Source organism: Phyllobates terribilis, unplaced genomic scaffold (assembly GCF_046119375.1).
Source record: "Phyllobates terribilis strain yellow unplaced genomic scaffold, ASM4611937v1 Scaffold_7__3_contigs__length_470593459, whole genome shotgun sequence".
Lineage (NCBI taxonomy): Eukaryota > Metazoa > Chordata > Amphibia > Anura > Dendrobatidae > Phyllobates > Phyllobates terribilis.
This window is the reverse complement of record NW_027362767.1, coordinates 145782418-145807630: the sequence shown is the minus strand read 5'-3', so window position 1 is coordinate 145807630 and position 25213 is coordinate 145782418. Positions and strand designations below refer to the sequence as shown.

The window sequence follows — 25213 nt, the reverse complement described above, 5'->3', positions numbered from 1 at the left end:
TAAGGATGGAGTGTGGGACTGAGCTTAGTAGGCTGCATGCACTACATACATCCCATTTCCGGGGGACAGAACTACGGTACTCCCACCAAGTAAATGTGCAGGTACGACAGCGTCTGTCCCTGGCTGGAGTGGGAGGGGGGGTGGAACATCCCAGTAGTGTAGGGGCAGATAGGGGGAGTACTCTGGGTAAAGCTAGGAGCCCATTGGGTGCTGGTCACCTGGGCTCACACATAGAGGGAGTATATAAGGTGGGCACCAACTAGAAATAGGGTCGAGTTCAGCCTGAGGAGAAGCTGAAGGAGAGCTCAGCCAGGAGGGCTGACAGGGAGCTGTGGCTCCGGCTGGGCCCAGCTCCAGGGCCAGGCCTGAAGCAGAGAGTAAGGGGAAGAAAGGCCCAGAGGCATAAGACCAAGAGGGAACCCTGAGATCCCACGAGTGAGCTAAAAAGGGTGAAGGGTTGGCAGAAGAGGGCACCGGATCCCAAGCTGGCGGAGGCAAAAGTAACCCTTAACCAGGAACCGGAGGTCGTGGTCAAGTTTTGCCACGACCCTCACCACATCCACCAGGAAGGTACACCAAGAGTAGGGTCAGGAAAGCCAGAGAAGGTTTTACAATAGAAGGCCCAAGGGAACCGGACAAAGGTGGATCCCTGGTGGGGACGGCCAGGAGAAAGAGAGTGAGAGGGAAGCTCAGGACCACGCTCCGGAACTGCCTGGGGGTTAGCCGAGTCCCGCACCTGGTGAACGCAGTACGGCTCGGGTGGTCACTCCCGGCCGAAGTGACTAAAACAACATCTTTGAGTAAAAACCCTGAAACTGCATCTTGCGTCTCTGACTCTCCTTTCTGCACTATCACTACCTCCATCATCCGCACCAGCTGCCCTGAGGCCATACCCCTCCCGTTGGGGGTTATACCACCATTGCTGCACACATACTACCGGCCTCAGCGGACTGTTCTGCAGCGGCGGCCTTGTGACCGCAAATCAACGGGTGGCGTAGTCGACACTGAAACAACATCTACCAGGACTGCCACACACTTAGTTTGACCACCCTGGGCACGGACCGGGTCACCGCCACAAGGACTACTACCCCTATCCAGATCCGGCTCCGGGTATCCCTTGAACATGGCCCAGGGGGCGCGTCACGTGCATCGTTATACTGATCATTACGGGTCGCCGCATCGTTGCTGTGTTGTTAGGAAGATCTGACTGTTTGACATCTCACCAGCGACCACCCAGCGACGCAGCAACGATCCGTGACAGGTCGTATCGTTGTCGGGATCGCTGTAGCGTCGCTTAGTGTGACGGGGCCTTAATTAGTGGCCGGATTGCAATAATTTGTCTGTAGCTGAGAAGGTTTGCTTTCCCGAGCTTAAAAAAGAGATCTCCAGCCACATCGACTCCGATATGAAATATGGAATAACTGATGTTCCGTAATTCTGACAATAACGGGACCCATATTTTTGGTGGCAAGGACAGCTAAGAAACAAGATGCTCAGTTTTTCATAGTCGTTGGCCCCTCTGGAGAGCTATAGCGCAAAAACCCCAGAATAGCAGACTGCAGCTATGCGATGTGTGGTCTCTACATGAAGATAAAATCATAATAGAAAATATGATAGCACTTTTGGGCTTCTGGGATCAATGTGCGATGAGTTATCCCAAAAAACAGTTTTTTAATACAAATCTGAACGTTGGAGCCCAGCCCCTGTGATGTCATCACAGGGGAGTCTCTCCCTTCAGCATAAAATAGTTTGTTGAGGCTGAAGCCGTGTTCTTTGCCCGGGATTATATGTCTATCATAGCGGAGGACCCTGTTCGATAACAGTTTAAACAGAGCGTCTCCCCTCCACTTATATTGAATCCTCGCAGCGGTCTTAATAGTGTACGTTTCTCCTTTTTATCCTGTTTATTTTATGTAACTGCTCATGTATTTTAATGTCTCCTTTGTACCATCCTTGTATATATTTTTTCTTAAACACTGCCTTCCTTTTAGATTAAATATAAAATTTAATAGTTCTGTTTCTTTTGTTCTGTAATCGTTCCCTTCCCCGAAGCCATATACGCTACTGTGGCGCCCCTGCGGGTTCAGTCGCCACAGAGGTACTGCATCTCACCCAGAGGAGTGGTATCTCACTCTCAGGTAAGGATAGAGTGCTGCCCGGGACCCTAACAATTGCATCCAACACTACACTACTCCAGACCAGCAGGAGGGGCAAGATGCTTCCTGCTGAGCCCTGTCCCTGGCGGGAGTGGGGGGAACCAAAGAAGGGGGAACCATGTAGTGGGTGTGGGTGGAGGAAGAAGTCAGGGGAGCACTTGTTAGGGATAGTATATAGAGAGAAGCCATCTTGAAAGGACAGGTCAGTCAGTGAGGGGAGTCTGAGAGGAGAAGTAGAGGGAGCAGGAGCTCTGTAGGAGCTCTGCTCAGGAGGAGGAGGGCCTAGCCATAGAGGCCCAGGACAGACTGAGGAGGAGAGAGTAGGAGGAAGGCTTCAGGAACGAAGAAGGGATCCCAGGGGTACGGGCAGTGCTGGAGGCCACCTGTACGCCCGAATCTGCCAGGCGGTGGAGGGATCAAGCCACAGAATGGACCGGCCCCTAATCAGTGAGAATTACAAAGTTCAACTGGAAACCGGAGGCTTCTGTACTTTCGGGGTGCAGTTGCCACATCCGCACTCAAGTCGCCAAAAAGGTAACCATATAGGATCCAGGGAACTCCAGATTGCCCAGAAAGATCCGAGGATACTGGCTTGGGACATTGTTTGGCGAGGCGCAGGGCAAGAAGGGTGAGGGCCAGCGTAGGAAGACGGCTGAGAAGGGCATATAAAACGGGGTCCTGTCAGGCACTCTTGAAACACCTGGGAGTTTGCTGAACCCCTGCCTGGTGAAAGCAGCGCGACGTGGGAGGTCGTAGTCCGGAAAGTGTAACCTGAGGAACTTATCAACTGTGAGTAAACCCTGAGGACTGCACCCCACTGTCTCTGTGAAATTATTGCTGTGCCATCACCCCCTGCACTACACCGCACTACAAGTGTTACTTCCATAACAGCAACATCTACACTGCCTGCATACCACAGGTGGCGTCACGAACATTATATCAAAACTATAAATCCCCTGTAAATAATCCTTTTTTGATTGACCGCCCTGGGTCACGGACCGGGTCACCGCCACTGTGACATCTCCCCTAGCAATGACCGGCCCGGCCGGTGGTGGCAGAGAATAATAATCGGGCTATCGTGAAGCTGACAGTGACGGTACGGGGGCGTAAACACAGATTCCATGCGTTGGAACCCAGAGGTGTGACACCATACTCTCACTGGTCGCTTACCGATACCTACGTAGCGAGTAGTCTGGATCGTGTGCTCGCGATTCTGGATGAAATACTGACAGTGTGACGGCACGGCGAGATATCGCATGATCTCCCCGGTGTCTTCCCTGTGTGGTGATCCCTGACATACCCCATCAATCCTTCACCTGCTACCATCTTGGATGCTCAGGCAAGTAGCTCATCATCCTGTGAGCTGTCCATGAACCCTTCCAATTTGCTGAACCTCAGTGTTTTCTGTACAACGTATTGACAGTTTCATTTGTTATTTTGGTGTTCCTAGCTTTGAGAAGAAGACCAAGAGTCTAGTTACTATACTGTATCTCTTGGGCAACGACGATGATATATTGGCTATATTTTTTCACCTACCTTAAGAGAATGCCAAGAATCCAAGCTTTTAGGTTAAATTGATTGTTTCTGTGCAGTTAAAAATGTTACCATAAAAGGGATGCGGACCCTACTGGGCTTTTGGACTCTTATGGAGCCTCAGTTATAATTGATCAGTCAATTCATTACTAAAACAATGGTACGGAGCATAAAATAGAATAAAACCCATGTACAACTTGCCTCAACACATCTCCACCCTGTCCACAACTCTGATACTCACTCTATTATTTCTATCCTGCAGTCCAGACTGGACAGAGCCTCCATCAAATCACTGAAGTGAGGACCAAACAGATCATTACCGGACAGGCCAAGTGTCTTCAGCGATTGGTTATTCCTTATTACAGATGCCAAATGGATGCAGGAAGTACTTGGTAGATTATTATTGTACAAACTGCAGGAATAAGAAGGTGAGATGTGGGTGATGCATACATAAAACATTAATATAAAATCTGAAGATTGTAAATCTGGAGAGAATATGTAAAAAATGCAGGCTGCTATATATACAGGCATGGCCAAAAGTGTTGGCACCCTTGAAATTGTTCCAGAAAATGAAGTATTTCTTCTAGAAAATTATTACAATTATACATGTTTTGTTATACAATTGTTTACTTCATTTGTGTGTATTGGAACAACACAAAAAAACTGAGAAAAAAAGGCAAATTGGACATAATGTCACACAAAACTCCAAAAATGGGCCAGACAAATTTGTTGGCACTCTCATCTTAATATTTTGTTGCACACACTTTGGAATAAATAACTGCAATCAAACTCTTCTTATAACCATCAACAAACTTCTTACACCTTTCAACTGGAATTTTGGGCCACTCTTCTTTTGCAAACTACTGCAGGTCTCTCGTATTTGAAAGTGACTTCTCCCAACAGCAATGTTAAGATCTATCCACAGATATTCAATGGGATTTAGTTCCGGACTCATTGCTGCCACGTCAGAACTCTCCAGCGCTTTGTTTCCATCCATTTCTGGGTGCTTCTTGAAGTATGTTTGGAGTCATTGTCCTTCTGGAAGACCCATGACCTAGGACACAAACCCAGCTTTCTGACACTGGGCACTACATTGCGATCCAAAATCCTTTGGTAATCTTCAGATTTCATGATATTTTGCACAGTCAAGGCACCCAATGCTCGAGGCAGCAAAACAACCCTAAAACATTATTGAATCTCCACCATATTTGATTGTAGGTACTGTGTTCTTTTCTCATTCCATTTAAGGTAAACATGAGAAAGATGTGCTTTAACAAAAAGCTCTATCTTGGTCTCAACTGTCCACAAGATGCTTTGTTTTGTGGTTGTTTTTCTGCCTCTGGCACTGGGTGCCTTGATTGTGTGCAAAATATCGTGAAATCTGAAGATTACCAAAGGATTTTGGGACGCAATGTAGTGCCCAGTGTCAGAAAGATGGGTTTGTGTCCTAGGTCATGGGTCTTCCAGCAGGACAATGACTCAAAACATACTTCAAGAAGCCCCCAGAAATGGATGGAAACAAAGCTCTGGAGAGTTCCGAAGTGACAGCAATGAGTCCGGATCTAAATCCCATTGAACACCTGTGGAGAGATCTTAAAATTGCTGTTGGGAGAAGGTGTCTTCAAATATGAGACACCTGGAGCAGTGTGCAACAGTTATCTGAAATCACAGATGAGAGATCTAAAAAGGTTGTTGATGGTTATAGGAAGCGATTGATTGCAGTTATTTATTCCAAAGGGTGTGCAACTAAATATTAAGCTGAGGGTGCCAATAATTTTGTCCGGCCCATTTTTGGGGTTTTGTTATGTCCAATTTGCCTATTTTTCTCTGTTTTTTTTGTTGTTCCAATAAACACACTAAGGAAATAACCATGTGTATAACAAAACATGTGTAATTGCAATAATTTTCTGAAAGAAATACTTCATTTTCTGGAACAATTTCAAGGGTGCCAAGACTTTTGGCCATGGCTGTATGATCTAGAATTACATAATCCATGAATAATGACCATATTTTATTGCATGTCATAAATCCGTGATTTTTGTAGCAACGTAATTTACAAATGCAAAAATGTGTTTTAAGTGCCAGATAGCTATGGATCACAGTCATCCTTGCACAAAAATCAACACATAATGTCTGCTATGTAAAGTTAATATAACACCAGGACAGTTCTGCTACATTATCTGTGAGTGGTATTGTACAGAGACAGTTGTGCCGCACTATTCAAGGACACCATATAACCGGTCCGGTCCACTACAGGAGGGCTTCTCAAATTTTTTGTACTGAGGCCTCATTAGACAGGCCAAGAAAATGCCAAACCCTCACCTCAAAGGCCACATCTCTCTTTTTCATGGTTTGATAAAGGCCCTACGCAGCCGAAATGTTGTGATTTTTCTGTACTAATAAAGTTATCAAAAGGAGGAAGTCTGGTGACCCGGTTCCTGGATTTCTCAAGGCCCAAGATGATGCACAGGTTTCGCCATCGGTAGTGCATGTCCATACAAGGATTGAATCTACTATATAATTGTCTTATCCCCTCTGTCTGTCTGTCTGTCTTTCTTTCTGTCTGTCTGTCTGTCTGTCCTGGAAATCCCGCGTTGCTCATTGGTCCGGCAGCGGCCAATCAGCGCCGCGGGATTTCTGAAAAAAGATGGCAGCCGTTAGCGGCTCATCTGCGGGACGGAGCTCAGCGGCGATGCAGCCGGGAGATGAGCGCCACGAGGCGCTCATCTCCCGGCCGGTACCAGCAGAAGGACCTCGACCGCCGGACCCATCTGCGGGACGGAGATGCAGCCGGGAGATGACCGGCGCGAGGCGCTCATCTCCCGGCCGGTAGCAGCGGAAGGACCGCCGGCGTCGCTGACCTCCATGCGGAAGGGAGGACCGGGGAGCGGCACTGCGGGTCGGGATACTTCTGCTGCGAGCGCCCGCTCATGTCCCGGGTTCTCGCTGCGGAAGTACCCGCACAGGCAGCGCCGCTCCCCGGTCCTCACCAAGACGATTCGATGATTGGTCGCTGTCTTCGGACCCGACCAATCACTGATCTTACCGCAAAAGTTTAACACTACTGTGCTGATTGGTCGCGGACGCTGCCCGCGACCAATCACTGATTTGGACGCCAAATTTAAATATCGGCTGCGACCAATCACCTATCATGGCTCCACATTTAAACGCTGCTGTGCTGATTGGTCGCCGACGCTGGGCGCGACCAATCACCGATTTTGTCGCCACATTTAAATAGCGTCCGCGACCAATCAGCACAGCGGTGTTTAAATGTGGAGCCAAGATCGGTGATTGGTCGCGGGCCAAGACCGTGACCAATCACCGATTTGTGCGGCACATTTAAATAGCGGCCGCGACCAATTGGATGTCAGCGCCGCTCCCCGGTCCACCCTTCACACCCTAGCCGCATGGATGTCAGCGCCGCTCCCCGGTCCTCCCTTCACTCCCTAGCCGCTGATGTCCCCACAGTATCCGCATGGTGTTACAAAGGTCCAGACATTTGTGTTAAAAATCGCTGATTGGTCGCCGACGCTATTTAAATGTGGCGCCAAAATCGGTGATTGGTCGCGCCCAGCGTCGGCGACCAATCAGCGATTTTTAACACAAATGTCCGATTTGGGCGCCAAATTTAAATAGCGGCCGCGACCAATCACCGATCTTGCCTCCACATTTAAACACCGCTGTGCTGATTGGTCACGGATGCCAGACGCGACCAATCAGCGATTTTGGCGCCAAATTTAAACACCGCTCTGCTGATTGATCGCGGTCGCTGGCCGAGATCAATCAGCAGTATTGGCGCCAAATTTAAACACCGCTCTAATGATTAGTCGCAGTCGCCGTCCGCGACCAATCAGCAATATTGGCGCAAAAGTTAAACACCGCTCTGCTGATTGGTCGCGTTTGCCGGCTGTGACCAATCAGCAGTATTGGCGCCAAATTTAAACCCCGCTCTGCTGATTGGTCGTGGTTGCTGGCCGCGATCAATCAGCAGTATTGACGCCAAATTTAAACACCGCTCTGCTGATTGGTCGCGTCCGGCGATTGCGACCAATCAGCATTATTGGCGCCAAATTTAAACCCCGCTCTGCAGATTGGTCGCGACCGCCGGCCGCCACCAATCAGCGATTTTGGCGCCAAATTTAAACCCCGCTCTGCTGATTGGTCGCGGCCGTGACCAATCACCATTATTGCTGCCAAATTTAAACACCGCTCTGCTGAATGGTCGCCGCCGTGACCAATCACCATTATTGGCGCCAAATTTAAACACCGCTTTGCTGATTGGTCGCGACCGCCGGCCGTGACCAATTAGCGATATAGTCGCCAAATTTCAACACCGCTTTGCTGATTGGTCGCGGTTGCCGGCCGCGACCAATCAGCGATTTTGGCACCAAATTTAAACACCGCTCTGCTGATTGCGCCCGGTCTGCCGCATACATATTCTAGAATACCCGATGCATTAGAATCGGGCCACCATCTAGTATGTTATAATTATGAATGTTTATTCTGTTTTCTAGACCAATACGTTCATATCAATCTTTTTTTTTTAGTTTGAGTTAAGATTTTAATGAACATAGTTATAAAATAAAAAAAATAAAAAAAGCTAACACCTTAAATATAGAATGCATACAAATAAGTAACATTTCTGTAAAAAAACATACAATAAAATATTTGTACCCAGCCACAAAGGCGTTATTGAAAAACACAACTCATCCCAGAAAATACAAAAGATCGTTTGTGTATGTTGCCAGAAAAAAAAATTAATGCTCTCTACACTGTGTTCCAAATTATTATGCAAATAATATTTTCTCAGATTTTCCCAAATTACCTATATAAATTGCAGTCATTGTAATTTTCCAGTCAAATAACTATTAGATTACAACTGAAAGGTTTTTGTATAAACTGCCTATGATAACAGGATATTTTTAAAAAAATAAAAAACTCAAACTGCACTCAAAATGCATGTTCCAAATTATTATGCACAGCAGAGTTTTCAACCTTTTCATTTTAATAAAGAACAAAAAAATGGTCATTTTTGAAATTATAAGCATTAGCAGGTTATTACACACTGAAATCAAACAGTTTTCAACTCAAAACTTTATTCTAGGTGATGTTACATTTGCACATAGGACCCCTTGTTCGAAAGGAGCTTCTGAACTCTCTCGTCCATTGAATTTGTCAGGTTTTGGATGGTTTCTGCTTCAATTGTTTTGCATGAGGACAGAATACCCTCCCAGAGCTGTTGCTTAGATGTGAACTGCCTCCCGCCATCATAGACACTCCTTTTGATGATGCTCCAGAGGTTCTCAATGGGGTTGAGGTCAGGGGAGCATGGGGGCCACACCATAAGTTTGTCCCCTTTTATGCCCATAGCAGCCAGAGATGCAGATGTGTTATGTGCAGCATGAGACGGGGCATTATCATGCATCATGCCACCCGCGACCAATCACCGATATTGCCGCCAAATTTAAACACCGTTTTGCTGATTGGTCGCGGTTGCCGGCCGCGACCAATCAGTGATTTTGGCACCAAATTTAAACAACGTTCTGCTGATTGCGCCCGCATACATATTCTAGAATACCCGATGCGTTAGAATCGGGCCACCATCTAGTTATTAAAAACATTGACTAAGAATGGGGTTAGTAGATGGATGTGGCCTGTCTGTTTCCCCAAGACCACCTGGATGTACCACAATGTTTCTAGGAAAATGTTCTACACGACCCAAACTAAATAGATGTTCTCTATATATACTAGGCCTCATGCTGGTAGTGATGAAGCATTCATGCAATACATGTATCAGAAGTTTGTCAGTCTTAAAACCACACTAAGATATCATGTAATTAGTAATTTACCTCAGATTCTGTAGGTTACATAAAGCTGGAGTAAGTCTTTCTAGTCCTTCAGTGTCCAAGGAACAAGCAGTCAGATTGAGGCCAACTATATTTGTGCAGGTCTCCAGAATAAATGCTAGCACCGTGCAGTCTAGAGATGACATGTGAACGTTCGAAAAGTCAAAACGTCTTTGTGATTTCAATGATTCCAACACAAGAGCCTTGTTTCGGCATTCATACAGATAGAAGAATGCATTGAGAAGACATTGTTTGTCTTCTCCCACCTCAGTCTTTTCTAAAAAGAAGTTCTTCACCCAAGTAATGACATCTCTGGAGGCCTGAGCTGCTAGTTTGTCCAGATATCCAGTTAGTGTTGACCTGGTGGAGCTGTCTGATAGACCACACAGGAACCGGAGGAATATTTCACCACGTCCATCAGAGAAGGACTTTGTTTTATTAAGTGATTTCTGTAACTTTTCAGGAGAATAATCCACATAATGCACCATGGCAGAAAAAAATTCCTGCACAGTGAGATGTAAGAAGGAATAGGTTCCAGGTTCCTCCGATTCCATCAGAAAACTTGATAAAAGCTTTGAGTTTTTGTCCACATGGAAAGATTCCAAATCTCGGTCATCAAAAATAATCAAGTGATTCATTACTCCATGTTCTGCCATCCATCCGATGGACCGCAGGATCTGCTGAGCGTCACATTTGTGCAGACTGTGATTGGACAGGATGTTGGCGATAAATATGGCAAAAAGTTGTGTCACGGTTTTGGGTAATAATGACACCGGCTGATCACTACTTGGCAGTAGGAAGCTACGGGATAATACTGTACAGATGATCCAGCAGTAGGACGGGAGGTAACAGAACGTGTACAATGTCTCATTCTGCTTCAAGAAATTAAAAGCCTTTTTTGCCAGTTCTTGGACTGGAAAAAAATTTTCAAAATACATCCATCTTTCTTCTGGAAAAAATCCAATGATTTCTACAGTTTGTTGGAAAATATTACAATTAATTGATGTCAGATTGTTTGGCCGACTGGTCATCAGAACAGAACAACCAGTAAGAAGAGATTTTCTCACCAAACTAGCCACAATCTGACCACAAGGTTCAGGCTGTTTAGGATTAGAGCACAAGTGAGGGGATGTGAAATCCATTTTATGTAGACTTTCATCTAAACCATCAAATATAAAGAGAAGTTTCTCTGGATCTTTTAAGATGTTCTCGAGCTGCTCCTCTAGATATGGGTACTGATGAAGAATCAGGGTCTCCAGACTAATCTTATCCAGTCTGTTGAGTTCCCGGAATTTGAAGAAAAAGACAAAAGAGAATCTTTGATAGAGATCACCCTTCACCCAGTCATAGACAAACTTCTGCATCAGGGTGGTCTTCCCTACACCGGGCACTCCGCTCACCATTACCATATGTGGCACAAGTCTGGACCGGTGACACCTGCGGAATAACTTGTTGGGGAACATCCATTGTAATTCATTTTGTCTTCTCTTTAAATATTTCTCATGTTTTACTCCAGTTTCTATAAGCTCATTCTCAGAGCGTTCCCTAAAGTTATCAGTGGAGCAAATAATGAGGTTCACATAACGTGTACAGAAAGAAAAACTTTCCTTTCGCTGGTTACACCCTGGAGGTTTGTTGTCTACAAGCGTCTCAGTTTTTGTCAGCAAATGTTTCTTGTGATGGTTCTGGAAGTCTAGAGAAATAAATTATCAAATGTAAGTGTAGGATTTGTCAACAAACAAAGAGCAAACATTTTGTTAGATGCTCACTTATAAATTTTAATGACCCATGAAAGATGAAAATATTTGCCAAACGAGGGACTCCCATCTGTGGACTGCTGTTTTGGAATTGTTGTCCCTCATTTGTGCAAATAAGTCTACTGACTGGAAGACTTGCCGTTGAAGGTTTATTCCCATCTCACCCTTTCATGGCAGAGGCAGGAATAAATAATAATACTACACTGTTTCATTCCTTTGGGAGCCATGGAAAAGCATAACTCAACTGCTATCTGCTGTTTCCATAACCCCACCACCAGTGGTCGGTGCCTGGGACAAAGTTATTTCTATGTCACCCATGAAAGGCTAAGTTGGGAGTAAATCTTTAAAGTTTGATATACAGTGTAGTTACAGTACCTATAGGTGGCACTAGAGATATAGTTTTCTTCCATTTTTTTATGAGTCGATTTTCATTTTTTTTTTCATGGAACATTGCCTGTAAGACTTCATACTCAAGTTCATGGACCTGTCAATAGGTCAATCTCTAAGATTTCCTGTTAGACTTAGGTCCATGTACCTCTCTCCACTTTAACATCCTATGAGGCCTACGAGGCCAACACTTATAATTTCTTGTGGTGTGATAATGAAGCATGCACATGTTCAGAGGATCTTAGGACACCAAGAGTGTAGGATCCCAGAGAGTAACCGTCAGGGAGGCCCACTCTGAGAAACATCTTTTGGCTTGTGGTAATATCGAGCTGATTTTCTCCTCAGAAGAACATTCTGACCATCAAGAGGCAGTGAGCCAAGTTTAGAGGAAAAATATGAAGTGGTAAAATGCGGATATTGAACTGTCTCTGCTCATTTAATGGACATCATTTATGGGCTAAAGAGGAATGTTTGCTAATACCAATCTATCCAGAGCCTCCTTGGATACACTTAAACGGAAAAAGAAAGGGAATCAAAACGCCCCTAAGTGGTGGGCCACGTACGGGCCTGGTGTTGGATAGACCACTGGCTGCAACCCATATCTGCCATCTTCCTGTCACTGGTAAGGAAACAGGAATCAGCTGTGGAAGATTCTGTCACTCTGGGGATTGGCAACCCATCAATCACCTTATGGTCTGAGCACCACTTTAGATTTTATCCATGTAGTCAGTAGCTCTGGAAACATGAAATCTGTGCCTTGCCACATTGCCGTGTCCTCTTTTTCCCACAGACAGCACGCCGGTATGATTACGTCACTCTGCACCATACTTATCTTCGGATACCTGCTTCTACATCCTGCCGCCACATGCAGTTCTGAATTCATGCATGTTCATATTGGGTCAGGGTGGCTGTGCGTAGTTATTTTGGAGCTGGTCTGCTGATTTCCAAGTACGTTTTAAGAAAGCCATGGACGAATACAAGCTGAGCTATTTTTTAGTACACAAGGATTTAAGTAGTACTTTCCATGCCCATTTTTATTGCTTTTTATGGATTTTTTTCCTAATGGCAAACAATCACACTTGGCCTCTATTCTGTCAGGTTGTCTTTGGTACAATTTTGGCAGAACGTATGGTTTAGTTATATCTAAAGTATAAAATTTGAACCTTTCATTTCTGGGAGAAGTATGTGCCCATATTCATCCAGTAAAATCTTCTCCACAAGAGCTGTACCTAATGAGAAAGAGATATTAAAAGATAAATTGCAAAATAATTCAATAGATTTTGGACCAATTTCATTAAAATCAATACTGAGAAGAGGAACACTGGAACAATAGGATGATTTAAAGGGGATCTATCATTTTCCATAAATATGTAATTGCTTTATGTGGTCCAAATGCCGCTGTTCTCCTGAATCTGGCAAGATTTTTCTTTTGTTATTGCGCCTCTTCGCTCCAGAGATATGGCCCCTTCATTCCTGTATATAATTCTAACCTTGTTAATCAAGAGGGCATGGCTCTCAAGAATACACCCACAGAGTAGAGTTGAGCACTGTAAACATACAGGGACGAGTAGGCCATATCTTATGAATGGAAAGGCGTAAGAACAAAGGAATAACAGAGCCAAATTCAGGAGAATAGCAACATTTACACCAGGTAAAAAAAAAAATTACGTATTTATGGAAAGTTGCAGATACCCTTTAAATGTAGTAAAACCAGATTATCGTCGAGGTCTGAAAGAGTTTCTTTACCCATCATAACCACTCAGGCATTACACACATGACTCCATACCCTGACTCATACAAGGCAAAAAATATCAACTCCTTCCTGAAGCCTGCAGACATAAGCAATCGTTGAACCACCAGTAGTAGAACGCTACACCGCTACAGTCCTCGTCACTGAGAAATTAAATTTTAACCTATAAACTACCAGGGATGTTACTAAACTTTAGGCCTCAGCCCCACTATCAGTATTCGGTCAGTATTTTTTCTCAGGAGAGGGAGCCAAAACCGGGAGTGGGTGATAAATGCAGAATTGGTGCACTTGCTTCTATTATACCTTTTCTCTGATTGTTCCTCACCTGGTTTTGGCTCCCACTCCAGAAAAAATCCTGACCGAATACTGTCCAAATACTGATAGTGGGGCCGTGACCTTTGACCAAGAATTACAAGCAAGGCATGTCATTCAGTATCTGTAGAACACTAAGTAGCTTTTTTGGCTTCTTGATACCACTTCACTTGGAAATGACCCCCCTCTTGCCCTACCACTTTCCCCCCAAAAAATCAGTACTTTATTAAAAAAAAATGATTAAAAACATGGTGTAAGCAAACTGTGACTGAGGAGCAGAACCTCCAGAATATTCTGTATCCTCTACTTTACCTTTTTGATAGCCTAAAGAGGAGCCAGAAGGCCAGAAGGGAAGAGTATAGGCACCTATATAGATTAGATTAACGTAGATGAAAAAGATTTCAACCAAAACGATTCTTTGTCGGGTAAAAATCTAAGAAAAACAATTGTTTTAACGACCTGATTAGGCTGCTTCAAATTAAGTCATCTTTGAGCTTTTCGACTAAAAATCTAAAGAAAGATCTCATTGTAAAGCTCTCCATCTGCATTAGATGATAGCCACCTAAAGCTCATGATTTTTGGCGGAGCCGTCCAACAATGTCATGTGTATGGAAGCCTCTGAACTGATGAAATTGGGGAAGAGAAGGATCGGCTTTTGGAATTTCAAATTCCATTACTTTTATTATCTCTCCCCATTGAAAATACAAGAGTCAGGGGAGATAGCGGTCTACGAATGAACATTTGGCTGACATCTATTTCATGTGTATGGTCAGCTTGCGAATATTTCCACAAATTTTGTTCTTTGAACACGTTTGTTGAGGGCAATATGAACTAAAATATGTATGTTTAAGGGGTCTTTAACACTTGTGAGGTTTAAGGGGTCTTTAACACCTGTGAGTCAGATCAGACTACAGAAGGGTTTCCTGTAGTCTGTAACCATGGAGACACAAGTCTTTGTAGGAGCTGAATACACAAAATTGGAGTAAATATTTTTTTTTAATCAAAACTATATGCAAAGTTGCTATATTTTTCCTTAAATATATTAGTTATTTTGGGACCATAAAGGAAAGGTTAACATGCCCTTTACATTTTTCTGATTACAGAGCCTAAATTTCCTGTATTTAAGGCTTCAGGTGCTGAAATATGGATCCATAAGCAAAAACTAAAAAATTGAAAAACAACCAAATAATGAATGACATACACAGTTACCTTCCTCACAGAGTTCCTCCAGTACAGCCCGAAATGTAGGAAGCGGATGATTCCTTTGTAAGGCAAAGAGGCTGACCCACAGTCCGATCACAGCGTTCTTTCCGAGGTTATGAATATCGTGGAGCAAAGTCCGGGAAAATAGTTTTCTGTCATTTTGTAGACATACGTATTTCTACAACACAAAAGGAAGAGACTGAATCCAGTAGATTTTTTTTTCTAAAATTCATGGTCACTGCGTGTGAAACAATTCAAGGTCATTTAAAAATGTCACCAAAAAATGAAAAATTTGGGGTCAATGTTCCCCCCCAAAAAAATCCTGGCAAACCTGTATGGTCAAGATATCATTTAAAAACTAGCCCACAAAGCCCTAATTAGAAATTAGCACATCCCTAGCAACCAATCTTTCTTAGGCGGATCAAGGCTAAAGACCCAAGAGTCAGTGAACTGAGGAAAGTCACAGGCCTCATTGCTACAGATACACTACTACCAGTGTTGGAATAATGCTTATTATTGTAAATATTACAACTACTATTTACTACTGTTTAATAGTGCATGAGTTTCTGTCTCCAGTAATAGCGTTATATTGCCAGTAAAGCACTGTTAAAAAAAAAAAAAAAAAAAATCAGGAAGTTCCTGTTCCCTGTGTGTGTAGCTGGAACACATTTTACTTTCACTTTGCAAGCTGACAAAAAAATGCTAAGATCCTAAGCTATAAGAAATACCAGTTGTAAGCTGTGTTATCTTTGTTCCTGAATAAATATATATTCACTGTTGAAAGGCTGGACAGTGCAGAGATTAATCCGCTGCCAACAACCAGTCTTCTATATTGTTTTACTAGGGAGCAAATCCATAGGAACCATTCTGTCTTAGAGGTTTCAAGCCTTCAGGCCAAATTGTCACTAAATTGAGGACAGTCACGTGGAATAGAGAAGGGTTGCCATACTATAAAGGTCTCTCACCTCAACATCAGGGACGTTTCGGGAATGCAGTTCATCCAGAAGTAATTCAATATTCAAGTTCTCCACAATGTGGAGCAGATCATCCCGGAAATATTCATGAATCATCCTTATTGCGTGATCTTCATACTGATAAAGCTGTCGGTGAAACTTCTGGGCCTCATCATCTAGGGAGAAGCACACAACTCTAGTTACTCAAGTTACCATAGTAATGGCGAGCATCGTCTTTGTCGTAGGTGACAAAGTGATTATGGTTCTGTGTCATTCTGGAATTTATGGTACCATCCTGGCCGGGTGCTCTGGGGTTAAACTTTAGTCTGCAGGTTCCTGCTGTTAAATCAGAGATGGGCTGCTGGCTACTTAAGATCTTGATTGCCTGTTCCTATTGCCAGTTAGAGTTCTGCCAGATCTCGTTCACCCATATCTAACCATTTCTGTTTAGCTGGTAGTCTGGTGTTGACCTCGGCTTGGCCATCCACCTGCCTTAGGATTCTGCTTCTGTTCTGGACCTCTTGTACGCCCCGTCTCACCTTGATGAACATTCATAAGTGCCGTCTAAAACAGGAACATCATGGCATTACATTCAAGAAACACTGAATGATGTTTCAAGAGGCTTCAACGTGCATCTTGGAGATTTGCCAACTCTCCAGTGAGTCTTGGAGGCCTTTCCATTTTTCCCATTAACTTTCCACACATTTCAGAAACGTTGGCAAGAAGAAATAAAGTCTGTGTTTGATGCTATCCCCAATTGGAAGGTTGCAAAATAATTTGTGGGCAACAAACACAAGCCTTTAATCTCTAAAAAGGCACAACTCAGCAGTTCCTACTCGGTCAGAGGCGTAACGCTAGATGGTTAGAAAATAGCTAAAACATAGATAGAAAATATATAATATAAAATTGTCATCCAGATGTATCGCAAACATTCGAGACAAACCACTTTACACACCACACCATGCAATGTGTCTCAAGATTTTTTCCCACATCCAAATTAAGCAATATATAAAATACAGCCAAAATTCGTCATAGATTTGATTACCGGTCACACATCTTATTATAGTACATGGGGTGTAACACACTCAATTTGAAAGCCAGATCACAACTCCACCTGTCTAGTGAGGTTGGTTCCATTAAATGCATGTGTGTCACCCAGGGGGAATATAGGGGACTCGGTACCCGGGCCTTTTACCTTGTTTAGGATGTCACGGCAGTCGGCTCCCGGGACCGTCCTCTGGGTCTCTCTTTTAAAAGGGGTTTTAGTGTACAGTTTGTCTCGTGACGCCACCTGTGGTTTCCGGTAATGGTTACCGGCGCTGCTGCAGACCTCCGGGGGGTGATGGGATGGCAGCTGGGATGTTTCTGCTCCCCACAGGCGGAGCAGGCCCCCGGGGCAGTGTAGGTGCAGATGGTGGTGATGCTGGGGCTTGTAGTGCAGGAGAGATGGCGCAGCGGGAATAACTGACAGAGGCAGTGCAGTGCAGTCATCCGAGTTTTACTTACAGTTCTTGTTCAAGTTTCTCAGGTAGCCTCTACGGGTGTCAGCCTCCGCGTCGCACTGCGTCCACCAGACCAGGGGTTCAGCACTTTCTCAAGTATATCAGGAGCGCTTGACGGAACCTCGCTTTCTTTATGTTCCTTACTAGACCGACTTCCCGCGCTGGGTCTTCTCCCTCCTGTCCTGCGCTTCCCCACACACAGTCCCGATCGGGTGCTCTGAAGTCCCTCTGGGCAACCTGGAGTTCCCAGACCTGCTTGATGCCCTTCACGGTGACTAGGGTGAGACTGTCGCAACTGCACCATGGAAGTGCAGAAGCCTCCGGTTTTCCAGCCGAGACCTGGAGTAACACGGCTGGTCCAGGGGCCGGTCTCCTTCCTGCGGCCTGATCCCTCTGACGCTTGGCAGATTCGGGCGTACGGGTGCCGTCCTGCACTCACCGTACCCCCTGTGGTCCCTTCTGTTACCGGAGCCTTTCTCCTCTGCTCCCCTCCTGGGCCTCTATCACTAGGTCCCACTTGTGGAGCAGAGCTCCTGAAGAGATTCTGCTCCCATCCTTACTGCTCTCTGACTTCTCTGTCTTGCCTGCCACCCTAAGATGGCTTCCCTTTATATATCTCCTATAATGGTGCTCCCCTACTCTACATCCTCCACCCACACCCACTACTGGTTCCCCCTCTCTTTGGTTCCCCCTCACTCCAGCCAGGGACAGGGCTCAGCAGAACACAGTGCATCTTGCCCTTCCCGCCGGCCTGGAGCAGTGTAGTGTTGAATGCGGGTGTTGGGGTTCCAGGCAGCACTCCTTCCTTACCTGAGAAAAGGAGACACCACACCTCTGGGTGAGGTGCAGTACCTCTGTGGCGACTGAACCCTCAGGGGCGCCACACATGGTTTCCACAACGTGACACATTTTCAATCTGTACATAGTGGTGCTTTTTCTTATCTGTGTGTGCAGGGTATCGAAACGATTAACCCTCCACTCGGGGGTAGTGATCACAGCCACAGTGGCGTACCGCCAATGGCAGCAGTCAACATGACTGTTATGGGGCCCGTGAGCCAGGGGGGCCCAGTGTCAGCGCTTGCATTAGGCCACCCTCACATCAGGCTCCCCCTCTTGGCAACCAGCACCACCCCCCTCCCCCGATCCATATTAAACTGTATCAGCAGATGCCGATACAGTTGAAGTCAATTATGGAGGAGGGAGCGTCATGTGACACTCCCTCTCCCATTACTCCCCCTCCGTGACTGACGCAGAGGCGCAATGACACTACTTCACCTTGCCATGCTGGGTCAGGTAGTGGAGCAGAGGAGATGCGCTATAGAGACCGAAGTAGCGAGGAGAGGTGAGTATTGTATCTATTTATTTTTTTAAAATTGGTGAGTATGTGGTCCCTATAATACTGGAGGACTGTGGCTGCATTTACCCTATGGAGGCTGCACTATGCCCTATGGGGGCTGCATTATACTCTATGGGGGCTGCATTATATTCTATGTAGACTGCATTATACTGTATGGAGGACTATGGGGAGTGCATTATATTGTGTAGAGGACCATGGGGGTGCATTATATTGTATGGCGGACCATGGGGTGCATTATATTGTATGGAGGACCACGGAAGTGCATTATATTGTATGGAGGACCACGGGGTGCATTATATTGTATGGAGGATCATGGGGGGGGCGCATTATACTATATGGAAGGCTATGTAGGGCCATTATAATATTTGGAGGGTTATGTGGGGCCATTATACTGTATGCAAGCAATTATTCAGTGTGAAGGTTTGTGTGGGGTCCATCTTACTGTTTGGAGAGCTAGTGCGAGTCATTATACAGAGTGGGGCCTTTATACGGTATGTAAGCCCATTATACTGCATGGAGAGCTGTGTGGGAGTCACAGTTGGGGGCTCATACTGTGTTGGGGTTACCATACTTTGCCTTGGGAGTTGAGGTGAGGTACAGTAGGGTCATTATACTGTGCATGTGGAGGAATGTACCATTGGGGAATCATACTGTGTTTGGGGGCACTTTTGTTGGCATCATACTTTATGGGGCAATGAAAGAGGAATCTAGGACTTCAGCAGGAGGAAAATTACTTTGTAAAGGCTGGAAAGTTATGAGATCTGCTCTTCTGTGACCCCAACAAATATTTCTTTTTTGTTTTTCTTTGGGTGGGGTGGGTGGGGGCAATTAGAACTTATGCAATGGGGCCCCATGATTTCTATGTACACCCCTGCACAGCTGCCAACTTTTCACCAGAGAAGCTTATCAGATTTGATAAGACAACACGTACCAAAACATTTGAATAACAGCCAACATCTATTGTGCATCACTAATCTGATAGGCTTTTCCTGAAAGCTTTATCCTTCAACAGTGACAGGTCGTTTAGTTTTTTTATGTTTTCACTTAGCTGTTTTTTTTTACTGGGATAATTTTCTGTCTTCACATTCGATCGGACCAATTTTAGTTTTTGAGCGTCCATTCTTTTTTTCACTTCAACAGTCATAACTTTTTTAATTAGTCATCGACATAGCCATACGAGGGCTTAGCTTTTGCTGTATAAGTTGTAGTTTTGAATGACGCTTTACCATATCATGTACTGAAAAATGTGTGAAAAAAATTTCAAGTGTGGCAAAATGCTGGAAAAAAACAGCAATTCCCACACTTTTTTTTGCGGAAGGGGAGGGGGAGTGTTCGGTAAAGATGACCTGACAATGTGACTCTTCAGGTAAATCTGATGCACCGCCAACTCCACTCCCTCTTAGTCCAACGCCTTCCAGGACAGAAGAATCAGAGGACCCCTGTACTGGAGATAGGAGTGGGTCCCAGAGGTGGGACTAGCTCATATCACACATTTATGGCATATCCTATGTCTATTATGAGACAACCCCTCCATATCCTGCTTGGATTCGTATAGGCACCAAGAACGGCCAATAAACAGTGTGACGGCATGGTGCTGTTCCGCTCCGTACTTTGCAAACACCTGGCCACCACCAGAGCTGGTAACAACCACTCAGTAGGGGTGCCGGACCCCATTGATGTGATATTGCTGATCTATCCTTACAAGGATAGGTCACCAGTTGCATTGTATTGGACAACTCATTTAAGTTTTATAAGCTTGTTGATCAAAAAATGCAAAATATAATGTGATATCCCTACCATCATAATGGAAAACCTGCTTTGGCTCCTGGTACATTCTTGGGTCCATGATAAGCTCCCTGCAAAATAAAGACTTTAGTTTGATTTACAGACCAAAAAACAGAGTTTCCAGTATACATGTTCTGTCCATTGTGTCCTCCCTCTTACTCATTCTTTGTGCTCGGCTGAGCATGAAGGGATGAGGCTGGATAAGACAACTCTGATTCAACTTATTGCCTGTTCGAGAAGGATCAAGCATGTTGGATTTCAACATGCTCAATCCTTTCTTCTAAGACACCCCTCACAATGCGTGTGCTATGTGACATGCTGAAGTGCCTGACAATTGCAGAGAGGCAGAAGGAAGACCATGTTTAGACAGAAAGCTGGATGCCACCGGAGTGCCAGCCAGCCCAGCTTCTCAGCTTACGCAACACAGCCTGTCCGTGCTGTCTATGTATTTTTATGTACTTATTGATCAACCTCTGCAAGGTTATGAATCTTTGTAATAAACTCAATTACCTTATTTTGCTTTCTACTCTCTCAAACATCTTGTTGGATGTGCTGTTTTATCTGCCTAGTTCACGCTCCTTTAGAAGCTGCTTTGAACTGCAGCTATAGCTGGAATCCATTCTGTGTGAGCTTCTCTGCTCCCCTCCAGCATGCTCAGGCAGTGAGAGTTTGTAAAGAAAAGGCTGGAGCACTGGCCTAGGACAGTGGGTGGAAGCCGGCATGACCGGAGTGTGGCATAGGTGAGGACAGGTATAGTGTGGGTGGAGACAGGTGGGGGGTCGTTTATAAGGGGCATCCTGGGAGGGGTCTGGTCTTTTTCCCTGTTCCCAGGGCACAGCACAAGATTCCCGCCCTCCTTGTGTTGGTAAATTTCATGGGTCATAGTGGCATTTTCGCACACCGTAGTTAACCATAATTTGTATATTGAGGAACACTTTACTGTATTTGTTAATTAACCACTGTATATCTTGTACCATGTTCAACTTTGTCATGACTAAAAGAGTTACGATTAGCATCCTTCTAAGCCCAAAGGAAGGAAGGGAATGGCAATCCATCAGCCATGGTTCCCTAGAGGTTTCCTCTACAGGGGTTTTTTCCTCTCCTCAGTGCTGTAGGATGACTCTTAGTGAGTTGGAGGTTTGCCGAGTCGGCCCTTTGCAAGGGCTTGTGTGCTTTAGGGTCATTGAAGTTGGTTATAAATTGGTATGGGAGTGTCCACAGGACATGGATCCCTCGGTTATAAGTGGTATGTGGGTCTGGTGATTTATAGGACTCCCGACAAAAAGGAATGTCGAGTCCCAGGTTTGGCGGTTTCCAACTGTTTCTGAAGCACCTTTCGAGGGGTTCTTGGTGCTCCGGGAGCTTGAGGTTCACGGCTGGGAGTAAGTGTGTTTGTGTCATTGGGATCATCAGACTCTTCTTAGCAAGGACCTTAACACATCTGTATATATAACACGGTTTTTAATTACGACTATAATAAAGGGCCACTGTGGCCAATATCATCCAAGCCATGATGTCTGTCGTTTTTGGGGTTAGAATTAAGATGGGGGCGGAGGGCCGACCAACGTGAATTGACAATACCAACATCATGAGTTTTTCAGTACCGATTATTGCTAAATCTGCAGTAACATCCTTTCTGTGTGGTGGGCACTAAGGGGGTAACGCCACTGTGTGTGGAGGGAACCAATTGGGCATCCTTACTGGTTGGGAGGACCTAAAAGAGGCATCCTTAATTGGTATGAGGCACATCAGAGTCATCAAGACTTTATAATGGGCTCCAAGAGGGTATTACTTTGATGGGGTTATTAGCAGGCATTGTTACTTTGGGGGGCACTATGGAAATATTACTGTGAAGGGGCACTAATGGTGGAACCATTAGAGTGTGCTGCACAAAAAAGGGCACTATTCCTGTTTGAGGAACTATTTCCCTGTATGGAGCAGTGTTACAGTGTGTGGGCACTAATACTGTACAGGGCACAAAGGGGGCACTATTGTGTGGGACACTAGATATATTTGCCACTATTATATTGGGGTATGGGACTATTTGTGTAGCATTTGGAAACTGCAGGAGGAGAAACTTGTGCAAAAGACAGATGAGGTAAGAGCCAGAGACACCGAGAGAGTTGTAGGCGAAACAAAGGAGAAGGGAAAGACTATCAACACCAATTAGAGGAGACCTCACTGGATTTACCTAAGCTGTATTCATGGCACTGAGTTCACAGCATGATTATACACTGTAGCGTGCCATCGTACTGAGCCGTGCGAGCTCAAACTCGCTCATACAGAGATAGCCATCTTTAAAATAAATTCTGAATATGCCAATATCGGGCATGCATGGGCAAATATATCGGCAAATAGGAGATGCTGAAAGCATGTGAAAAATTCTCCCTCTTTATATTCTTATGGGAAAAGTATGTGCCCCTCTACATCCCATCTCCAGGAGCTTTTCTAACCTCCTATTCTACATCTATAAATGTTAATATGAATTCGGCCCCTCTGTAGCTCTAACAGCTTCCCCCTGCGAAGGATTTCTACAACATTTTGAAGGGGTCTCTGGGAATTTTTGCCCATTTGTGAAGTCAGACACGGATGTTGGATGAGATGCTGGGCGCACAATCACCATTCTTGGATGGAGCTGAGGTCCAGGCTCAGTGTGGCCGGTCATGTTCTTCCAAAAAATTCCTCCAACCATGTGGTTATGGACCTTGTGCACTGGGCACAATCATGAGGAACAGAAAAGGGCCTTCCCCAAACTGTTTCCACAAAGCTGGAAGCTACAATTGTTCACAATGTCATTAGGATTTCTCTTCACTTGAACTAAGGAGCCGAGGCCGACCCCTGATAAACAACGCCATAGCATTATCCTCCTCCATCAACCTGTACAGAGGGCACAATGCAGTCAGATGGGTAATGTTCTCCTGACATTCACCAAACCTAGACTCGTCCAGATTGAGAAGTGCATTCCAGTGTTGTTGGCTTTACACCACTCCATCCAACGCCTAACATTGTGCTTGGTGATGTAAGGCTGCATGCAGCTGCTCAACCATGAAGCTCCCGGCAGTGGGTACAATTTTTGCCCTGATGTTAATACCAGAGGAGGTCTGAACTCTGCAGTTATGGAGGCAGCAGTGCATTGGTGACTTTTCTGCCCTCTGCTCCTCAGCATTTGGTGACCCCACTCTGTAACTTTATGTGGTCTCCACTTTGTGACTGAATTCCACTTTTTAATACTAACACTCCAAGATAATGGTGGGATATTTAGGAAGGAGGAAATGTCAAGAACTGACCTGTTACCCCGGTGGCTCGTATTACAGGACCACACTGATATTAGTGAGCTCTGCACCACCAGCCATTCTGTCACAGGTTAATAAAGGTAGATGGCATGACGAGGGGACGGATGTCATATACCGGGGCAATGAGGGTGAACGACAAACCAGAATTCAATGATTAAGATGTGTGTCCCAATGCACTTCTCCATATAATGTATGTGGTTGGGTGTTATAACTTGCTGTAGTGTACATATTTGTTGGGTTTATAAGTATCTTTGATGTTTCTTTCCTCATTTTCTTCCACAGTGAATTTGAATGCTCTGAATTTCACCAAAAATTGAATCTCCATGAAAGTTTGTGACCCCCCCTTTATACTACCAATCAAAACAATAACCTCCATGGTAAAATAAGTGACATATATGATATATATAACAGCATAGAAGAGAGGTGAATGTCTTACCTGAAAGCCGTGCACAGCGCGATCTCTGGAGTAAAGGAAGAGAGCCAAAAAGGATCCTCCTCAAGACAGTTTCTTTTAGTTCCTGTGAGTTAACCCTTTAAGTATTTAATTCCTCAGTGATTAAACCCTATGACCGTGTTTCTACTCGCAAATTTTGGTCCTTATGATGTGTGCCATCAATATTTCCATAGAAAAAAACTTTAATATAATGCCGCCAAATAGAATTCCTGTAAAAAAGTATATCCTGTGTGATTGTGTGTAGGTATCTACCCCCCTCCCCCCCCCACAAAAAATAAATTTGCGTAAGAGGATCCAGACACCGTGCCCATCACTGTACCTTTTTTTGTGAAGGAAAATGGTCTCAGAAAAAAAGTAGATGACATAAAAAATTTAAGTAGTGAAGAAAACAAAATCATTTTGTGCTCTAAATGTTACACTCTTAGGCGCTGATTCATCAAGACTAGCTTTCAAGGAAGCGCAGGTTACAGGCGCAACGGCTGTCCGCCTATACATTCCTGTATTCCCTGGCATCATGTGAATCTGCAATAAAGGTTTTTATATGCATTTGGTGGTGAATGCCCTTAATAATTCATGGATTTGGGACTTGTATGAACCTTTTAATAAGGCTGAGAACCACCAAAGATGTTGGTTTCTGCATGAATCCTCCAGCTTGTTCTTCGCACGACTTGTATGTGACTGTGATGAACCTGTAGCCGCCATCTTGGTAATGATAAATCATATCCAGGGATGGCCACACTTCAGCAGCCCCCACCCTTGGGACCTTCTGTTAAAACGTCAACTAGATAGTTTCCCCCCATCCAGGCTCCTGTAAGATAAGAAGCCTACTTAACACTTGAATGCTAGGAGCTTCAAAGACTTCGAGAGGAAACACAGCCAGCAGGGGGGGGTGCTTCGTCTATCTGTACCTGACCATTTGTCCCAT

At 44.8% G+C, this 25213-nt stretch overlaps 1 protein-coding gene across 3 annotated transcripts in view; it reads right to left on the bottom strand.

The window, feature by feature from the left end:
- The window catches only part of LOC141154009 (NACHT, LRR and PYD domains-containing protein 12-like), a 30097-nt gene extending 5733 nt beyond the window's left edge, over positions 1-24364 (bottom strand). For all 3 annotated transcript variants that reach the window (XR_012247380.1, XR_012247379.1, XM_073639388.1), the window contains exons 1-7: positions 24271-24364; positions 20554-20612; positions 15910-16073; positions 14951-15122; positions 12843-12908; positions 9539-11228; positions 3931-4101 (exon numbers count right to left, since the gene is read on the bottom strand). Coding sequence is in view for 1 of the 3 variants with exons in the window: in XM_073639388.1 (XP_073495489.1) it covers positions 3931-4101; positions 9539-11228; positions 12843-12908; positions 14951-15122; positions 15910-16073; positions 20554-20602 (2312 nt within the window). In the remaining 2 variants the exon portion in view is untranslated. The remainder of the gene's footprint in view (positions 1-3930; positions 4102-9538; positions 11229-12842; positions 12909-14950; positions 15123-15909; positions 16074-20553; positions 20613-24270) is intronic.
- Between the last annotated feature and the right edge of the window lie 849 nt (positions 24365-25213).